The sequence below is a fragment of the Monopterus albus genome, unplaced genomic scaffold (genome assembly GCF_001952655.1).
Source record: "Monopterus albus unplaced genomic scaffold, M_albus_1.0 scaffold61.1, whole genome shotgun sequence".
Taxonomy (NCBI): Eukaryota; Metazoa; Chordata; class Actinopteri; order Synbranchiformes; family Synbranchidae; genus Monopterus; species Monopterus albus.
This window is the reverse complement of record NW_018127941.1, coordinates 1578342-1598056: the sequence shown is the minus strand read 5'-3', so window position 1 is coordinate 1598056 and position 19715 is coordinate 1578342. Positions and strand designations below refer to the sequence as shown.

General features: G+C 40.9%; 1 protein-coding gene across 1 annotated transcript in view; it reads right to left on the bottom strand.

Moving 5' to 3' along the window:
• Window positions 1–7989: 7989 nt before the first annotated feature.
• Window positions 7990–19715, bottom strand: part of usp46 (ubiquitin specific peptidase 46) — a 15490-nt gene continuing 3764 nt past the window's right edge. Inside the window, exons 2-9 of the mRNA XM_020603484.1 lie at window positions 19306–19386; window positions 18755–18968; window positions 15270–15508; window positions 14763–14839; window positions 14562–14645; window positions 14279–14476; window positions 11947–12025; window positions 7990–11855 (exon numbers count right to left, since the gene is read on the bottom strand). Coding sequence (XP_020459140.1) covers window positions 11754–11855; window positions 11947–12025; window positions 14279–14476; window positions 14562–14645; window positions 14763–14839; window positions 15270–15508; window positions 18755–18968; window positions 19306–19386 — 1074 coding nt within the window. The 3' untranslated portion in view covers window positions 7990–11753. The remainder of the gene's footprint in view (window positions 11856–11946; window positions 12026–14278; window positions 14477–14561; window positions 14646–14762; window positions 14840–15269; window positions 15509–18754; window positions 18969–19305; window positions 19387–19715) is intronic.

Sequence of the window (19715 nt, the reverse complement as noted above, 5' to 3'; positions counted from 1 at the left end):
GCTGCAGAACCTGCACAACCTGCACAATGGTGCTAATGGTCAGTGTTAACATCGACTCCTCTACCAAACTGACTGACAACAGTCACTGCGATGTTTACTTTTAGAAGTCATTGTTTTGTTTGTTTAATTTCTCATTTTTACTTTTTGGTGCTGTTTTATATTTTGAACACTGGTAACCTCGTGAGGTTTCATAACTTTTATTGTTGCCCTAATAGGCTGTTTATTAAACAAATGACTAGAGTTGTTTATGCTTTTAAACCCTGAGAAAGTTTTTTCTTTTAACCAGATTTTCCCAAACCGGTCAGCTCTTTTGGATGCATTTAATCATGACATTTTATTTATTTTTTTCTCACTTGTATTTAATGTGCCGTGTATCACCACCTACACTATCATATCTGATGCTGCTGTACTTAATTTGCCTTTTAATAGGTGGATTGTACAAAACATTGTTAATTCGATTTTTCTATGATTTGATTTGTGTTGTATGATGAATATATTTTGTGACTGTGCCTTCTATGATTGCTTCATCACAGTATAAATAACAAACCTTTTATTTCCTATGACTCCTATATATTTCCTGTTTTTTGGTCTAAATGTATTAAATGGATGATTTGTACACAGCCCTACCAGCAGTGTATCACTACCTGTCAGTACTTTAAACACTGTTTGCTTGACTGGCTAAAGAGTTTGGTTGTCTGTCAGTCAAAATGTGGTTGAAAGATAGGGTGTGTATATCCAGAGCTGCTATGGTCATGCAGTTAGATCAGCAGGACACAAACTCTTTTTGTTATTCATGAATGCTGTTCTTTCTATTTTGGGCTCTCAAGGATTCCACTGTGGTTCTTTTTTCCTTAGTGGGCTCAATAATTTCTGCCGTTCTTCCTATACTGGCATCACCGTTTTATACTACCCAGTTTTAACAATTAAAAAAAAAATTCCTGATAGAAGGCAGCTTAGTCACTTTTTTTTTTAGAAAGTTTTAGTTTCATTTAAAAGTTTGAGAGAATCCCAGCAGCAACATTCAGTGCCTGCAGAACAAACACCTGATTTCAGATATGCCTTCATAAATTGTTTTAGTACATTTAGTCATCTAATGGATTTATTAGGTCTTTTCAGTCTTCAGGCTTTGCCCTGTCTAACACCAACTCACCTTGCCAGGCAAACCAGTGATACTGTTGGCTCTTCAAGCTACTGTATATCTGAAATCAGGTGTTTGGCCTGCAGCTTGGCTGTGCTGTGGCCAACTGTGGTCATGGACAGATAGACTGTTGTACTCTGCACTATAAACTAAAATGTTTGAACATACCACCAGTGTGACAACAGAAAGTCTCTTCTGGCAGCAGACTAGAGAGGCAGTAGTAGCTGGAGCTCACCCTAAACAGACTCAGAGCAGCAAACCCATCTGAAGTTTCCAGTTTGGTGGCAGAAGCCTGACTCAACACTAATGGACCCTGTGATGTTTCCTCTGGCTCTTATTGTGCTTAAAACTGGCAGGAGCTGAGCTGTTGAAGCTTGCACATGATGAGCACCCACCGTGGTCCCACAGCCAGGCCAGAGTGTGAATACTAATGGGGCTGTATAGCACATGATGACATGGTTATGGGTGACAAGGCTGCAGTATGTAAATCAAAGGGAATATTAAAATAGACAGAGGGGAGACGGAAGGAAGGAAATCAAGGCAAAGGACACAAAAACACAGCTGGAGAAAGCAAGGATGTACTCAGTGACAAAACAGCTGATTCTCAGCTACCAAATATGATTGCTTGTTATCAGTCATTTTTCAACTGATGGAGTCACTCTTTAACTGAAGAGTCAATGAGCCACTGCAGGTGGACAAGGTCTCAGTATCTCAGTGCTGTCTGTGGCCCAGAGAGGTCGATAAACACATCTGGAATGGAACAGGATTCAGGTTTGGCACAGGAGAAGTTCACAATTTATGACAAGAGGGACAAGGCAGAGACAGAAAGACAGCACTCATGGTTGTGGCTTTGCACGTCAAATCACTGTTGTATGTGAATAGTTGAAAGTGCACCACAGGGATACCCCATCCCCACCTTCCTCACTCCTATTCTAAGCTGTGGGTGATCCCAAGGGTGATTTCCTTGGTACTAACAAGGTGTATGAGGTCACGGCCATGTACTGCCTGCAGGCATCAGCCCAAAGGAGGCTGTGGAGCAAACAAGCATAAATGTTGACCCTTCTCCCAGCTCGAGTGAGATCAGAAATCAAGTGACCAAATCGTCTGCCAGCGATATCACAGATAAATACTTCCTTCCTTTCTCTGAGACATGTATCATTTCATATAATGAAAAACGACTGAGAATTTGGACTCACTTTTTCCCAGTGCAGATGTTTGTCCAGACTGCTTCCTCTCCGTGCTCTGTCATCCACATCTGGGCCATCACAACCTAAGAATGGTAGTCAAATGAAGTTATGTGTGTTTTCCAAAATTTCTCACAAACTATGACATCCGTGTGGATGAATGTGTGATTCCTGGCATCAGAGTGGGAGAATACACGTCTCAATGACCAATTAAGTGCAGAGAAACACACTGCTCTGATCAACAATTAGTGATTTTCACATGAAATCAGCACAGGTCTTTTCTAGAGGAACCATCCAGGCCTGGCCTAGTAATCATGTTCCCTGGAGTTCATGATCTTGAAAGAGCAGTGACACAAAAGCAGGGCCCAGAGAGAGCTGTCATTATTAAATTGTCAGAGGCTGTCATGACCTTCTGTCTTTCTTGGGGACTGAGGAAATAAACTCAGTGGTTTGGCAACAAGAAATGTATTTATGTCTTAAATGGAAAATCTCACGGCAGCTAAGTAGGGATGTCACTCTCTGCTGTAAATACATTGTTTGCTTTGTCAGGAGGTGCACTGCAGTGAACTTAACCTGATTCTTGTCCTTAGAAAGTGAGCCTTGCTTAGATGCTGGAATGCTCCATATAAAAACGCAGCCAGCCATTCACATTACAGGGATCATAGAGGACAGTGGATGCAGGTGTGAGTTTTAAAGGTTACTGCTCCACTGGGACTTGTTACACTTAGCTTAGATTTGGCAGTCTTAGAAAGTAGCAGTCAAACCCGGCGCTGATCTCATGTCTGACCGACCCTGGCGCTGATCACCTCCACTCTGAACAGGGGTGGAGAAAAGGAGCATTAAGGGAGAGCAAAAAAAAAAAAAAAGGGGAAAAATATGGTAGATCTTAAAGTTGGATTAATAAGAGAAAAGGTATAACTATTAAATATATGGACACAGTCTTGTGGTTATGTCTGACCACTGGCAGCACTCAGTCTTTACAGCTGACTGATCACGCTACCACGGCTGTGGATGAGTCTGCCCCTGTCTGTCCCTGTCTTCTTATGTCTTTTCCTGTCTCTCAGGCACAGATGTGAAGAAATCTCTGGGGGAAGGGCACAGAAATAAAAACTGTTTTCTGCTGTGATTTTCAAAGAATAAAAATTTAAGAGGTTGTTAGAACAAGTAGGACACCACAATAACAGCATTTGTTGTTTAATTTTAATATTTGTTGGTTAATTGTATTTGTTTGTATTTAACTATGCATGACCAAATATGAAATGGTAGTTGGTTTGGATGTGTCCTTTTATCCCCAGAGATGTATTGTGCAGTGTAATACAGTTTTTGGTATGCAGTTGTACAGTAATTCCACCACTAGATGGCAGTTCAACTTTATAATTGACTTTATTATCTCCTCCGCTTTGGTACCAAATACAAACACAAATGACAGTATATCCCCAGACGATTAGTAGATTCATACTCTTGCTTGTGTCTCTCAGAGCCAGTGTAAGACTGTATTTCCCACCGGACAACATTACTATTTTTCTAAAGCTTAAGAGCAGTTTGTTCTGAACAGCGTCCTCTTCTTGATTTCTCCTTCAAACACACATTTTCTGCAAGTCTGACTCAGCAGCATAGCAAACTGTAGAACTGAATCAAGTCAGGTAAAACTCTCAGGAGGGCCTTGTATGTTACAGTAATGATGTTACAGTTCTTAAACTGAATTAAGAAGCTTGTTTATTGATATTTGTTCTGCTCTTACACTGATGGAAACTTTGATTTTTCTGCTATCAGATGGTGGCTTGCCAGAAGGACAAAGCTGCTTGACACTCCACCAAGTTGTTTGAGACTGACTAAACAATATGAAAATAAGGCCAAATTGTCTCATATCATATACATTAATCATTTTGAATTCAAACTAGAAAATGGCCAACAGTTAAAACAGATGAAAATCTAAAGAAAAAAAAAATAGGACCCACCTTAGCCGTGAAGATTTTTAGCAGGCATGCTGAAGCAGAATGTTTGTCTAAGTCAGTCCATGCTCTGAGTGTCACCATCTTGTTTTGGGGTCACTGAGGAAAGGACACGGGTCAAATCCCAGTCTGCTGCTGACACACCAACACAGCGGGTGTAGTTAAAAAACTAGACCAAGAAACAACAGAGACAAGTGTTGGTGCAGGACTGCGTGTGTATATGAGGAGAGCATCTGGCACTCATCACAGGTTTATAGGAATACCCCAGAGTTGGACCTCATGAAGTCAGAAATTTTATTATAAATACATCGGTTTTAATGTTAAACAGTTGGTGCAGTGTTATGTGCCTTTAGTCTGAAACTAAGGATTGAGTCTGTTATTGCCAGTCACTCGGCTTGGCATTGGTATACTGGTGTGTTAGAGTTCAGCAATAATGCCATGAAATGCCTTTTGGGAGGCTTTTAAGGGACTGTGCACAGAACACTACACACTGAGGGTCCAGAAATATTAACTGGAAGTTACTCTGTCTGATCCTCTTCCTGGGTACTGGGTGCAAAGGAATTTACATCAAACCTTTATTTTTAAAACACTGCTCAAAGATTTGGAAACCCAGAGGGTTTTTTCTCTGGTAATTCTGTCATAAAAACAACAGCAGACTCAAGATTCTCTTGCATGGTTTTATTTGGTTTAACATGATAAAAATAGTGTCATTTGTAGAGGCACGTCAGAAAACCGAGCAAACAGCTCCATGGATGTCTGTGCAGATTCTCAGTCATTCAGGTCATAGTAAACTGAAAAAACTTAGACTTAGATTTCTAGGTCAAAGACGTTTCACCTCTCATCCAAGAGGCTCCATCAGTTCTGCTCCATGGATAAAACAGCACACTGTAGCTCCTGGCCCATGACCATTTAACTATTTAAAAAATAGAATGTCTTCTGGGAAAACACAGTAATATAAAAGTTACACCGATTTGAAAGTTACTTTGTTTTCCACAAATTACCTTGAACACAAATAAAACTACAAATTACATGAACTCATCATTGTTCACAAAGACTTTCCTGGATTTCTGCTGCTTCACTGACATGTATCATATCTTTAGTTTCTGGGAAGAACCTGAAGGTCCTGAGAGAGCCAAAACACTGTCCTTTTTACTACACATCATGTGTGTGCCTGTGTGTTTTGTGCCTACTGTAGGTGTGTGTTTGTTGTTGTGTACAGCTCTTTGCGGGGGAAGAATCGTTTCTGAGAAGCTCCCGGGAGCTTTTCATCGAAACAGAATGAGAGGTCAATATTGCATCTGAGACCGCTTGTGGCTTTTCAGTGTGGCTTCGTTTCTAAATCTCACAACAGATTGCTGGATAAAGACAAACACCCTCAGTCACCTCTGGTCTTGCTGTGCCCCAGACTGAACTAAACAAAGGGTTACACTGAGAAATCCTGTAATCAGCACAGTCCCATTCGAGCTGCAGCTGTACTGATTATTAATGTGACATTATGAATGGACTGTAAATTGCCCGTAGGAGCGTGTGTGTAGTTGTTTGTCTACATGTCAGCCCTGTGATAGACTGGCAACCTGTCCAGGGTGTACCGTGCCTCTTGCCCAATGCCAGCTGGGATTAACTCCAGCCCCCTGTGACCCTCTTCAGGAATAGATAATGGATGGATGGACATTATGAATGCTACTGATGCCAAAAGACTGCAAATCATGTCACAGAAAGAGGAAATGCATCCATAAATGTTTTTCATGACTTTTGTTATTAAAGTATGTATTGTAGTCAGTTCAAAATACATCGTAGGCCTAATCTCAATGTACAGCAGTGGCCTATGACAGTATATTAATATCTATAATGTTAGAATTCAAATTTATTCTAAAGTCAAACTTAAACTTTAGGCTTCCTTTTGGATCATTTTCTGCCGACTATTTGGCTTTGGTAAACCTTTTAGACTGTCTATCTCACATATGTGGTATCCTTTTGAGTAGTTTATGCCATTTATCAGTTAATCTAACATATAGTAAGCTTCTCCCCGATCACCACAGTCATGAGTGTTCAGATGATTGGGTGAGCCAATGATGCAATGATGCATTAAAATTGCTTGTACTTTGAAGCTCTGCAAAGTAGAAATGATGACGTAGTTAAAACACTGTGAGAACAATAGCTGAGACACTGTTTCCATTTGACAGTGATAACTTCAGGTAAACTAGCTGAAACAGTGCTGACTCTACACAGCAACACAGACGTCTGGATTTTTTGTACTTTTTCTCAACATTTAAACGACAAAGGTATGACCCTGCATGTGTGTAAATGCAGTTGTGATGGTGTTTTAAAAGCCTGTCAACACGTTTTGTGCATAAAATTAGTTTAAACAATTTGTAGCCTGACAGTAACTTGAAAACCAAAGCCCTCGTGTTCCATCCACAAGGGTGTGTCCTGTTGTTGCCTAACTAGGCCTCGTCTCAGGACCAGGTGGATGTGCACAGACCTAGCTTGATTAACACCTTCTAACTGTCCTGTTTTGTTGATTATGCTGACGTGGTAAAAACCTGCAGTTTTATGACCTTTACTCCTCACACCTCAACCTGACTCTGACCAGAGAAGAAAGGATTTTAAATGAAAGCTTCTGAGGACATAGCAAAGAGATTTAACAGACAGTTCCAGAAAAAACAGGCTTTAACCAGTCTAAAATTTTGAACTGCAGCTAAGCTAACAAGAATGCGAGAGCTCATTACTTCCTGATAGAAGCTGACTACACTTTTGTAAGCTTTGTCTTTGTAAACCCCATTCATATACACTGTCCCTGTAAAATAAACAAAACATTCATAAAGAAATGAACAAAGCATGCAGTTTGAGACAAAAGTCCCCCCCTCCCATATTAATATGAATATTTATGAAATAATAAATATGAACAAGATCATTTTGATATAATAGTGATATGAATATGTATACACTGCAAATGTAGAGGAAATACAGTATGTGATGTAAGTGGGGAAAATGTTTATTTAATACATTTAATAAGTTCAGGGAATCTAAGGGGAAAACAACAATAGACGAACAATGTACTGCTGATCTGAGTTTCATCTCCGAACTCTGTCCATGTTTATTGGTTCAAAATACTGAACGCAAAGGAGCCACTAAAATCCTGCCACCTGTTACAGCGAACATCTCAACTGCTACTCTGAGAATTTCACCAAACAGCACCAGTAGGTTCAGTGGGACTGTGTTCATCATCAAGACTTAAGAGTTTTTAAAGTCAGTTCAAATCAACACCCACCTTTGTTGGGAGTTTTTGGTGAGTACATACTGTACAATGAAAAGTTTGTTCCTCTTCCTCCCTTGCAGGAGACAGGTGTCTCCAACAGGACTTTGAGACATCTCTTCAAGTAAGCATCTGCTCACCCTGAGACTCAGTGCTGCAGAGGATCCTGTCAGCTGTTGGGTTTGTTGGCCACATACATTGGTTGAGAACATTTGCTGTAGATCAGAGGCTCCATCATCTGTTAAAAAAACATGTTTTTTTTCTTTAAGAATTTAATTCACTGACTATAATGACAAATTTTTATGAAAAACATTTCGCTAACACTAGCATTCTAAAGTGGCTGAGGTTGAACATGGGTAGTTTGAGCTAAATGCTAAAGTCAGCATGCTAAAGAGCTGCAATGTTTTATATGCTTTCAGCATGTTAGCATTGGCTAATTATCACTGAGACTGATGGCAATTTATTCGGGTATATGGCCATAATCCAAAGTATCTGATAAACTATAATTTTGACCTGATGGTGGCACTAGAGAGAGGGGGGGAAAAGGAACATATACTGTATGGGTTTATGAATTTTCATGGCAAACCATCCAAATAACTGTTGCAACGTTTCTCCCAAAACCACAAATATGAACCTCATGGTGGATCTAAAGTTCTGGGACTTTGAAAATAATTAGGATATATTTCTGCAAAATTTGGAGCCAATTATAAATGTTGAGATAGTTCACTGGATAAACGGCAACTTCGACCTGCTGGAGGCATGAAGCCAAAGCCAGCAGACGTCGCTCTCTGGGGACCATGAATGTTATGACCAATGAAGTTAATGAAAATCCATCCAACAGTTCAGATGTCTCAGATGTCAAAGTGTTGAACCAACTATATGACAGTGCCATTCATAGGTCAATGCTGCTAGCATGGCTAAAAATTAAAGGAGGAAGCCAGTTCATCCTCCTACTCTGGAAAATAACAGTAAGCAGCAGGTGAACAAAAACAATCAGGCAAGTCAGTTGATTTAAATGAACATTTTATTGAACAGAAGAAAAAAAAACCTCAAAAGTGTTAGACTGTGGTTCTTCTTGTTAAAGCACTGAAGCTCATTACTAATAAAGTGCACTTTAAGTTTACAGCCAAACAGCCAAGCTCAGTCAGCACCCATCTGATGGAGGACTCTCTGCAGCTGCATGTCCTAGGCAGAGTACTATCATATCACAGTACAAGACCAAGTGCAGCAGCTGAGCATCTGAGTGAGGGTGAGTGCAAGTGTTAATGGAAGATCAGCGTGTTAATAGTCTCTGTCCTCTCACCTGAACTTAAGCTGTTTCAAACTATTCCTGTGACTCAGTTCAACCCGGTAATAGCAATATTGCAGCAGAGGAAACTTCTAAACAGTTCTGACTGATTATGTTAGAGTGATTGTAATATAGCACAATTACAGGGTTTCATTAATGGTGATAAGCTAAAATATTTCAGTTAGTGTCTATACATTTAAAGATTTTCACTTTAAAAAAATATTCTCCTATTTCGAGAAGTGTTTTTCTACATAATACGTATGTACAGTGTAACTTTACAAAGAAAATAATGTTCTGTTAAAGACTGTTGCAAGGTCAGCATAGACTCCAGTTTGGCACGTATTCACCTGGTAACAGACTAAGAAGAAGAGGCAGCAGAAACCAGTGCATTCAACACCCCAAGATTCTGTTTTCACTTTAAATCCTGCCTCTGCTGTAAAGCACAGACACTAAGCTAGCAAATTAATGGTATTCCAGCCTCTTTTCTTTATAATGAGATGTGTCTGAAATGACAGTTTCCTCTGATGTGCAGCAAACAAGAGTGTTATTACCATGAAAACAAGTTGTTTGATGTTGCACTATTGTACAGGGCATGGCAACAAACCCTGGGGAAAACATCTACAGTACAAGAAATATTGTATTAATTATCAGTGAAGCTTGATGTTTACCTCTATGGGATTTAGGATTCCAATGTGCAACATAATACAGTTTACATCACCAAAGTCAGAGACAACCCATGAAAGAGTCATTAAGCTGTAGCTTAACACAGGAATGAAAAGGGTTTAAAAAAAAAACAAAAAGAGGGATGAAAGAACACTGTCGCCAACATCCCAGCAGGTCGCGTGCATTGCACGTGATGTAGAGGAGGATTGAGTTTGATATCACAGACACAGCAGGGGGGACAGGCTGCTAAGAAACACATCCACTACCAACATTGAAAAACTTCACCTCTTATTGCACTGTTTTCACTTTTCCATGTTAAAAGCTTAGGTAGTTGTGGGATGTCTAACTTTCATCATGTTAATCTGTTGTATATTTTTATTTAACATGCATACTACAAAATTAACCTGATGAAAACCTTTGTTTAACCTGTTGTTTTAGATACACCATGCCCTCCACACTGGGGGCTCTATTTTCCTGCCAGCACAATTTCTGAATCGCTTCAGTCGCAGTCCTTTTGCAGTCTTCCTGGGGCGTTCATCTACTTTTTTTGCACATTGGTGTATTTGACATTTTCCTGCCATGAACAAATGTGCTTACACTGAGGTGGGAGGAGAGGTGCAGTTCAGGCTGTGTGTATGCTGATTAGGCAACAATTCTGTTCTCATTTTGACCCAAAATAACAGTAACACCTGCTCAGACCGCATCTTATCACTTTCACATGTGAATTTGCAATTTTCCAAATTTTAAGGCGTAGGCTGGGAAGATCAGGTACCCAAATCAATTTTAAAGGCCAAATCCACAATTGATCTGCTGGAATTGACAGGTAAATAATTTGCATCATGAAATACGTGTGATAATTTAGAAAGATTATTTTATTTTTAAATAAGATAAACTAGTTCTCAGTCATGTGGCTACAGATATGAATATGATCAAACCGTGCCAGTGTGCATCAGGATGCACTATCTGTCCTTACAGGACACAGCCAGAGGTGATCAAGTTTCACACAGACATACCTTTGTTACTACCGCAAGGATACACATTGTGTTTTTGCACTTTATGGTGGTTTTGATCAGCTTTGAAAGCAGCTGTAGGTGGAGATAAAGTGGGTGATACACACTGTATGTATAATAACTTGGTTTGATTGGACATAACTAAAGCCAGCCCCGACTCCACGTGCACCATGCATTCCTCCCTATAATAATGTATCGAGCTTCTCCACCACAATGTGGACAGTAACGCCTGCCTTTGCACAAAAGCAAAATTGCAAAACATTGTTGAACACGTGCATGTTGATACGAGTTTAGCGCTGCATCCTATGGCAGGAAAATATTGCCCTGAGAGTTTAGACATCAGTCTTAACATACAAAGCTCTTAAAAATGCCACAGACACCTTCATTATCTACCAGCCAGCCTTACAAATAACAGTAATAAATATGTTCAATAAATAGGGGTTCTATAAGTTTAAAAATAAAGGTTCAGCTGATTTGGATGGAGATCCATCAGTTCTCCATTCACGTGTAGTGTTAAAGCATGTGGCTCGGTTGGATTAAGTGTTAAAGTATTGGACTGTATCAGGTTAGGTTAACATGAGTTGTCATAGCTGACAGCAGCTCACAGTGAATCTCTATACTGTCAACGAGTTACTCCATTTAGGTAGATTTAACCTTGTGAGTTGTCCAATTCAAGCTCAGATATTGCTTCAGATACTGTATCTCTATGTGTATTAGTTGGTGTTTATCTCGACCTCCACCCGCTTCTCATGTATCCACCAGGGACATGAACACTGGGCATTGATGGGACAAAAGCCCATATTGAAAGGAATTATTATCAAGACAGCAGACCTTATTTATATATAAATGATGCAGTACAATTTCTGACAGCTGTCTGTCAACTGTATATGCACCAGCCCCTTCTCCTGGCAGAGAATCACCTCTGCAGGCTTCTCCCACTAGTCTACACCATGTCTGTGGGGCTCAATGCGGATGTAGACTCCTTGTAGTTTATCTCATACTCTTGACCATTTTTAATTTTGCTTTAAAGTGCAGTCTAGATGCAGGTGACTAAAAGACAAGAAGCAACTTACATAGAGAGATGATACGCAGCTAAGCCCAGATGCTGACACTGGGACAGAGTACTGGCACATACGTCAGAGAGCTCTGACTTGGAGGACGGACGGAGATGACATAAGTCTGAAATTTTTAGGCTGAAGGTAAAGGGGGGGAAAAGGTTTCATCCTATTCAGTCTCATCCTGTGTCAGTGGTGAAGCTCCGCTCACTCCCTGGACTGGTAGAAGAGGATGTATCCCGACTCGGAGTTCTTGGAGATGTCTGAGGTAAGCCCATAAAACTCCTCGATGGCCTGGGCATCAATTTTCTGCACAATAACACAAACAAAAGTAGAAACAGAGAGATGAATCAAAGAACATCACATAGAGTATAACAGGCTAAGTGTGAGAGTGACGCACCTCCACGATGTCATCGTCAAACAGCAGCCAAAAGCCGTGGCTCTTCACTATGGTGATGTAATGACCTCTGTTTGGGCCACTGAGGAAACAAAGACAAACCGTCACTCTCCTGTTGTTTAGATGTTGCAGTGTGAAATCTCCCCCACTGTCCCACATGTGTCTTACTGACACTGATTATCAACAGTTTGCCTCAAGCACTCACCATCATTACATCCAACATTTTCAAAGGCACTGTTAACAGTCACTATATTACAGTACAACAGCTTTTTCCTGCGGCTGTCCAAATGTTTGGGCCACATTTCACTTCTGTCCAGGCAATCTGCTGCACAGCAACCGTGTCTTTAAAAGAAAAGAACTAAGCCAGTCTCGCTACAGAGTACAAGCCAAGCTGCGTGGCATTTATACTAAACTGCTAATTAGCACCGCAACTGACATTATTAATAGAGATGCAACAACTGAAATGTTCTTGGCCGATTCCAATTTTTTTTCTAAAGAACTGTAATCGACAGCATACACAGACATTTTTGTAACTTTTCTTTAATGAGAAGCTGAAATAAAAATAAAACATTGCAAGTGTTACATTTGTCTCTCTCACTTTTAACAAGCCAACTAAAAATCAAGTGCCATATTTGTACTTCTCCAAACATAAACAGGTGCAGCAGGTAAAAGAAACGAGAGTGTCTGTTACTCCTGAGCACACAACTCTTTGTGAAGTGTGTAGTTTGTATTTGCTGTGTTTTAACACTGGTTGTATACACGGTACATATACCTGCATTTCATGTGCAGCCAGTAATTCCTTCATTGTTCGCTATTTGGATATAGTTTCTCCTTCTCCAAGGTGTTTCTATAGGCTCCTCTGTGCGCTTTTTGGACTCCAATGTGTGAGTGAACATGCGCCCAGTGAAGAAACGAGTAAAGGTGAATGCAAGATGCTGCACCTACTACACTTTTGGTCTGTGCCGCTGCGTGCACGACGTGGACTGTGGTGCCTCTAAATCTGATCGTCACACTGGTCAAGGCCGATCATGCTGAAAACCGGCGATTTCCGATCTCTGCTTATCGATTTGTGCATCTCTAATTAACTACATTCTGAGTTATCGTTTTGTCTATGATGCCAGAAAATCACAATGCCTAACAATATTCCAGCGCATGAAAGAAACATTTTTAAACAGCTTGGTTTATCCGTTCAACAGGCCAAAATCTAAAGCTAATCAGCGCACTGTTATATAAAAAAGAAAATGTGAAAAACTGGAACACACAGCTGGAACGATTAATGGAATGGTGCTCTTTTCTTTATATTTACTTCCTCTTGGCTCTATTTTCAGAAAACATGGTGTTTCTTTTCATCGTTATGCGGACGACGTGCAGATGTCCACTTAATCATAGCACCTTTTAAGTAAATTTGGTTTGAGGTTTAACATAGTACACAATTTGAAAACCAAGACCTACTTCAATAAAATGAACCATTAATATATGAAGATTTACAGTGAGAAAAATATGTAAAGCAATAATTTAATAATGTTCAACATTAATGCATTTTTTATCAATACGGGCAAATACATGTCCATCTTGGAATTTAACTGTTGTTTTTTGTACACGCTGTTAACTGGAAATGCTTCAGAGCACAATTTAGTCTATAAAATACATCTTTAAAATTTAATTTGTTACAATATATTTGACTTACTATTAGGCCTGTCCCGATCAAGTTTTTTGGCACAGTTTGAAGTCCTGTAATATTTGTTATCCATGGCGATTTTGATGGGGATACTTCAAATGATCTGAATCGTACCCTGCAGAGTTTGTTGCTTCACTGTTGCCTTTGCCTCTGTCACCCACGAGAAGTCACTATATTCTCTAAGGTGTTTTCTTTTAAAGGTGCAGTTCAAAGTAAATCAAATCAAATCATTGTTTATTGTCATATGCATAGTAAGGAAACATGTTTCCCTGCACAATGACATTCTTCCTTTGCTGTCCACAATGAATGCCAAACAATATAAAGTCTAAATATAAAATAGATAAGACTCATCTGTACCGTTTGGCGTTCGAACCAGTATGAGTCTCTGTCTTGTTGAGCTTTTTTGTTTTATGATGGGTGGTTGTTTTAGTGTGATCCTGTTTTATTGTTGTGTTTATTGCTTTTGCTTGTTTTATTGTGTTTTAATGGGTTTTAGTGATATTGTGTTAAGCACTTTGGTCAGATTCGGCTGTGTTAAACGTGCTATATAAATAAAGTTGATGATGATGATGAACTAATGAAGGAAGGCTCAGTTTGAACTTCTCTCTTTTTGTTACACAACTGTAAATATGAGTTCCTGTAATCAGCATACCATACCTGCCACAGTGGACCACCACAGCCACCAGATCATACATGCGATCCAGGTTGACGGCATCCCCAGATGTGTTAAACAGGCGGAGTTCTAGGGGGAAAACCACTCTGTACGACAGCTTGGTGTAGCGGTGCAGCTGCTCCATGTACTTAAACCTCTTCAGGTGTAGTGCCAGGATCATAGGAAGCTTCTTCACACGCATCCTGCACAAAAACATACATGCTCAGGGAGGTGTGCTTTTGGCATAAGGACACATTACAGTGGTTTTAATCTCAGTGCTTTACCAACCGCTTCTGTGCTTCCTGCTTGCTGCAGCATATCTCACAGTAGTATTTGTATTCACTGCACAAAGTCTCTGTGTTACTGAAGTCCCTGGAGGGGAGAGCATGTCACAAGAGGCTTGGTGATTCAATTTTATTCAGACCAAGAGGTAACTGGTCTCCTGTCAGCCACTTAGCTGTGAGTGAATGTATAATAAATCGATACTACCTGAGACAGTGTGTTATTGATGTGTTCTGCTCCACATCAACAGAAAGATCTAGAAAATCCTCATCTTTGCTGCTCACCTGTCAAAGAAAAGAAGAGACAGTGACGGTACTTACCTGTCATTGTCTGTGACTGAGGACTGCACCCACCCGCCCACACCTATACACACAGTGAGTCTTTGAAATGCTCATTATACAGAGAGGCTTTTGTGTCTGCACAGTACAGCGCCTTGGTGTTTCCAGGGGTTGTTCAGGGCAACCTGTCCTACTCTATGCTCTCACAGTTGTGAGGCTAAAGCCTCTGGCAGCTCTGGCACAAAGTGGGTGGTCAGAGCACACCAGGCATGCTCACTGTATCTGTATATCTCCCAGCATCTCTGCAAAGGGCTAATCCCCTTTTTGGACTTATTCACGACAGATGTGTAATTCAGGGGGGCATAAGGACTGAACAACATCAAACATACAACCCCTCTATTAGAACACAACAGGCAAACAAAACAGAGCCACACACCGTCTCACAGTTGAGGCAGCGTGTCTCGTTGGTCAGCGTGCCTTGGAAGATGTCGTGAACCCACGTGGGTTCGGTCTTGTTCTCCACCTCGGTCTCCGTGGTGACGTTGGTGCCGTTGTTCTTGAGGCGTCCGTTCTGCTTTTCCTGCTTCTTCTCCTCCTGCAGGATGTCGGCAACTGTGTTCAGCAAGTAGTTGAGGAATTCGTGGGCATCCTGTTGCATGTAGTTGTCAAACAGGTCTGCAGGATGAGCAGAGATAAAGTAAAGGGTGAGAACTCATACGTGGTGAATCACCGTCACGTTTTTTTGGTCATCAATCTCGATTCCAGCCATTTAATAAGGGGGAGAATGTGGATCTCTAACAGGCCTTTTCTCCCTGAGGACCTTCTGACAAACCCAGGTGTAACTGAGAACATTAATGATCGCTGGCTCACTGGCACCAAACAGAACAGAGTCTGACAGGGAACGTCTGTCTTAAGAAAAAAATGAACAGGCTACACTGATGATATTAGCATCCATCCATTCTGGATTTGAAAGATCCAAATGTGAATGGTGAAAGTTGAGAAGGGAGTGAAATCAGAGAGAAAGAGAGAGAATAAAAAAAATAAAAAAAGAGCCCAGAGAAGAGACATCTGACCAAAGCTGAGTCCAAACAGAGACTGCATTGTTCATTCACATAAAGAGCTTCCTCAATATAAACAGCAGAGAACAGTCGGCATGTCTGAATGACCTTACCACCAACATGCACCTGCCCTTCACCTCAAACATTCAGGCCACATTAAAGCCAACACTGTGACCAACACAAAGGTTCAGATCTCCACTCTCTCAGTGTTTATGAACATGCATGTCCACTTTATGGCTTTGGTAAAATATATGAGCAGACACTGTAACAAACTACTACAGAAAATATTTAGTGGACCCAGTGTTAGACACCAAACCATACACAGAAAAAAGAAGTTTCATGGGATGCAGTACAAACTGTAATAGCAAGAAAAGCACAGGTGTAACAATAAATTAGCGACAACTGTCCCAGTTGGCTTCCCAGTGTGCACAACACCAGGACACTGAAAGTGACACGCCTAAATGTCAAAGCAAAGCAAACTGTCCTTTTCTGTGTTTCCCCGACAGGAATTATGGCAGTGTTACCAAAAGCTTCATATGCTTCATTAAAAATGAAAACAAAACATAAGCACGCTGTGGTAGCTCAATGGTATGACACAAAAGGGACCCACCACGCCAAACACACCCACAAACAACACAAGCACACTGATGTTACTGTTTAGCAGTAGCACACAGGCTGTTAACAGGTGTGTGTGCAGCTGCTGGCCAGATCGAGTCGACCTGCCTAGTCTTTTCCTTAGCCGACTTATTTGTCAAAGACAGAAGAAACCGCACCACACTGGACGGTGACATCATCAGGCAAAGGTGCTGCATTGCACAATCACGTACGGGGGATGATTGGGATGCGGATGTTTACAGGAAGGAGGATTTTGTTTACCCTGTTAGCATGAGCATTCACTGCTATTCACTGTCGAATTTGGGCCACAGCAACATAATGACACACCATTCATTTTCATTAGTACTGGATGTTAAACAGTGTTTTTATTCTAACAATGCTGACAAACAAGTGGTAGAATTGGGGCTAAGGTAGAGTAGGCTACGTTAGCATCATGGCCAACCAAAACACAACTGGACTGGAAACATGAATGAAGCCACTCACGTTGACTTGTCACAATGTGGCCGTATCGTACAACACTCCCCCTGCGACTCCACACCCCCGACCAACACAGCAGGGAGCTGACTGATGCGAACATACCATCACTTTCCTCACACTAGCTGTTACTCTGGTAAATGGTAAATGGAATGTATTTTATATAGCACTTTCTCACAGTGTGTTGCACTGGCCAAAGTGCTTTTACAGGAGATGATACACCATTCACACACACCATTCACACACCGATGACGACAGGCTGCCATGCACCAAGCCACCGGGAGCAATTCGGGGTTCAGTGTCTTGCTCAGGGACACTTAGGCATGTGGGGAGACCGGGAGTCGAACCACCAGGTCAGGAGACGACTGCCCTACCTCATGAGCCACAGCCACTGTTATGTACCGATATCATGAGACAGCTTTTGCCCCCACGTCTTGATACTGCGAGATCTCGTCATGCCCCTACTTACTAGTTCATCCAGATTACACCTTAACATTTTTCATTAACTAAACAAAAGGTGTACCTAACTTGGTGCAAACACTGCACCTCTGTGACACTGGCACCCCATGGGTTCAGGACATGAATAAAACTTTATCTCTTTGTTTGTGCAAACAAAATACAAAAATTGTTTTGAACCATTTTAGTGAAACTAAATATAAAAAGAATCTAAGCACAGGCCTATTACTGTATGTCAGCGCACCATTAATGACTCCAGAGTGGGCTTATTGCACATCTGTGCAAGCTAAATATGAACCTGTGCTTCTTCATTTCCCAGGTTATTCCAATCTAATATTGTGCAAGATGGTTTGAATAATACCTTCATCATATGAGATGCCAACTTCAAAGATGTAAATGGTAAATGGTCTTATACTTGTATAACGCTTTTCTATGCATTGCAGCTCAAAGTGCTTTCACACTGTTTGGCCATTCACAAACACTCACACATTCACACACACCAGTGTGATCTCCGGGAGCAACTGGGGGTCAGTGTCTCGTTCAAGAACACTTCAACTTGTTGACTGGACAAGCCGAGAATCAAACCGCTAATCCTTCAGTTAGGAGATGACCCGTTCTACCTCCTGAGCCACAGCTGCCCCCAGATGTGCACTTACAGCATTTTGTTAGTTGAATGATATTTGAATTCCCAGTTGGGTCTGAAAGACCAGCTCACTAAAAATAGAAAAGATAATGGTAATCATAGAGGAGCTGGGGTCAGAAAAGCAAAGTCGGGATGCAAATTAGTCACTTTTTATGTTTGGGCATGTGTCTTTCGCATGTTAATGAATAAATACTTAACAGTTATGAAATGGGGTCTGGCATCTGCTGCTGAAACAAAACATCCTGGGGCAAACTGCATTGTAGTGATTTAAGGAGTCTTCTATCACATAAATACACCCTTTTAACTCCCTCCTTAAAACACAGGTTCATCTGTTGGCTTTCTGTTAAGTCTTGATAACTTGTTGTTGTTTTTAATACTATTATTTCATCTCATTATATCTTACATGCTGTGGACTTTTTCTTTTTTATTCTCTCCTTTGCTGTACAGCAACTTGCTGCTCTGTTCTGCACCAGGCGTATCCAGTCAGGCGGTTGAGTGCACTGTGGTGTCAGTGAAAGACTCAAACATCCATTGACATCTAAAGGTTTCCATGCAAAATCTGGTATGCTAACTTTTCAGTTGTGCAGGTAAAGAAAAGATTTTACCGGAGGACCAATCAGATTCAGAGTTTAAGCAGACTTATTTTACAAAAATGACTTAAAGATTGCATCTCACCATTCTCCTTCCGTAGGCGGGAGATGAACTTCTTGGGTGGGATGACGCCCACTTTCTTCTTCTGCGTGGCGATAGAGTGGAAGAGGTCAGCCAGGCATGTGAGCAGGTTCTCCTTCTTCTTCTGCTGGGCTTTGTAGGCCAACACGTTCTCCCGGAAAGGTCGGCAGAAGTACAGAGCCTGGAGCACTGAGTTACAGTAACAAGTGTTTCCAAACTGAGGAACAGAGAACAGAGGTTTCAGTCTGTGGTTTTCCTTATTTTTCAATTAATATCTACCTAAATTCACTGGTGGAAAAACACCGATGTGCTCTACTGTTTTCATCCTAGTTTTACTCCATGTAATGTTTTTGTAAACGCCATATCAAGCAAACGGAACATCTTTTAATTGGCCAGCTGATTCAACTCACAAACAACACGGTTACCTTCGATACTTGCTGCCCAGTAGAGGACATGACTCACCAGAGTCCAACAGCAGTTTGTTTTGAAAAGAGACACCAGTGTTTCCTGGCAATGACCTTTGCTCATGTATGAGAAGATTTAATAACACTCACGTTGACCAATCCAAAGTAGTGTTCATTGATCGGGAATTGCTCCGGGCCAATGTCTTTCTCCAGAGCAGAGGCATTGGTGCCCTGACAAGACAAAACAGGAAAACATGAGAATATGCATTTAGTTGTTTCCATCATCTCATAACACAGACTGCAGATTTGTGTTTATAGACGGTATAAGATGAAAGCGTAGTTTCTTTTCTAGTCTGTGTATATAGCCAAATTAAAATAAAAATTCTGCACCAACAGGCTAAGAGATAAACCAGAATATACAGTATATACAGTGGGTACGGAAAGTATTCAGACCCCCTTAAATTTGTCACTCTTTGTTATATTGCAGCCATATGCTAAAATCATTTAAGTTCATTTTTTTCCTCATTAATGTACACACAGCACCCCATATTGCAGGGCCA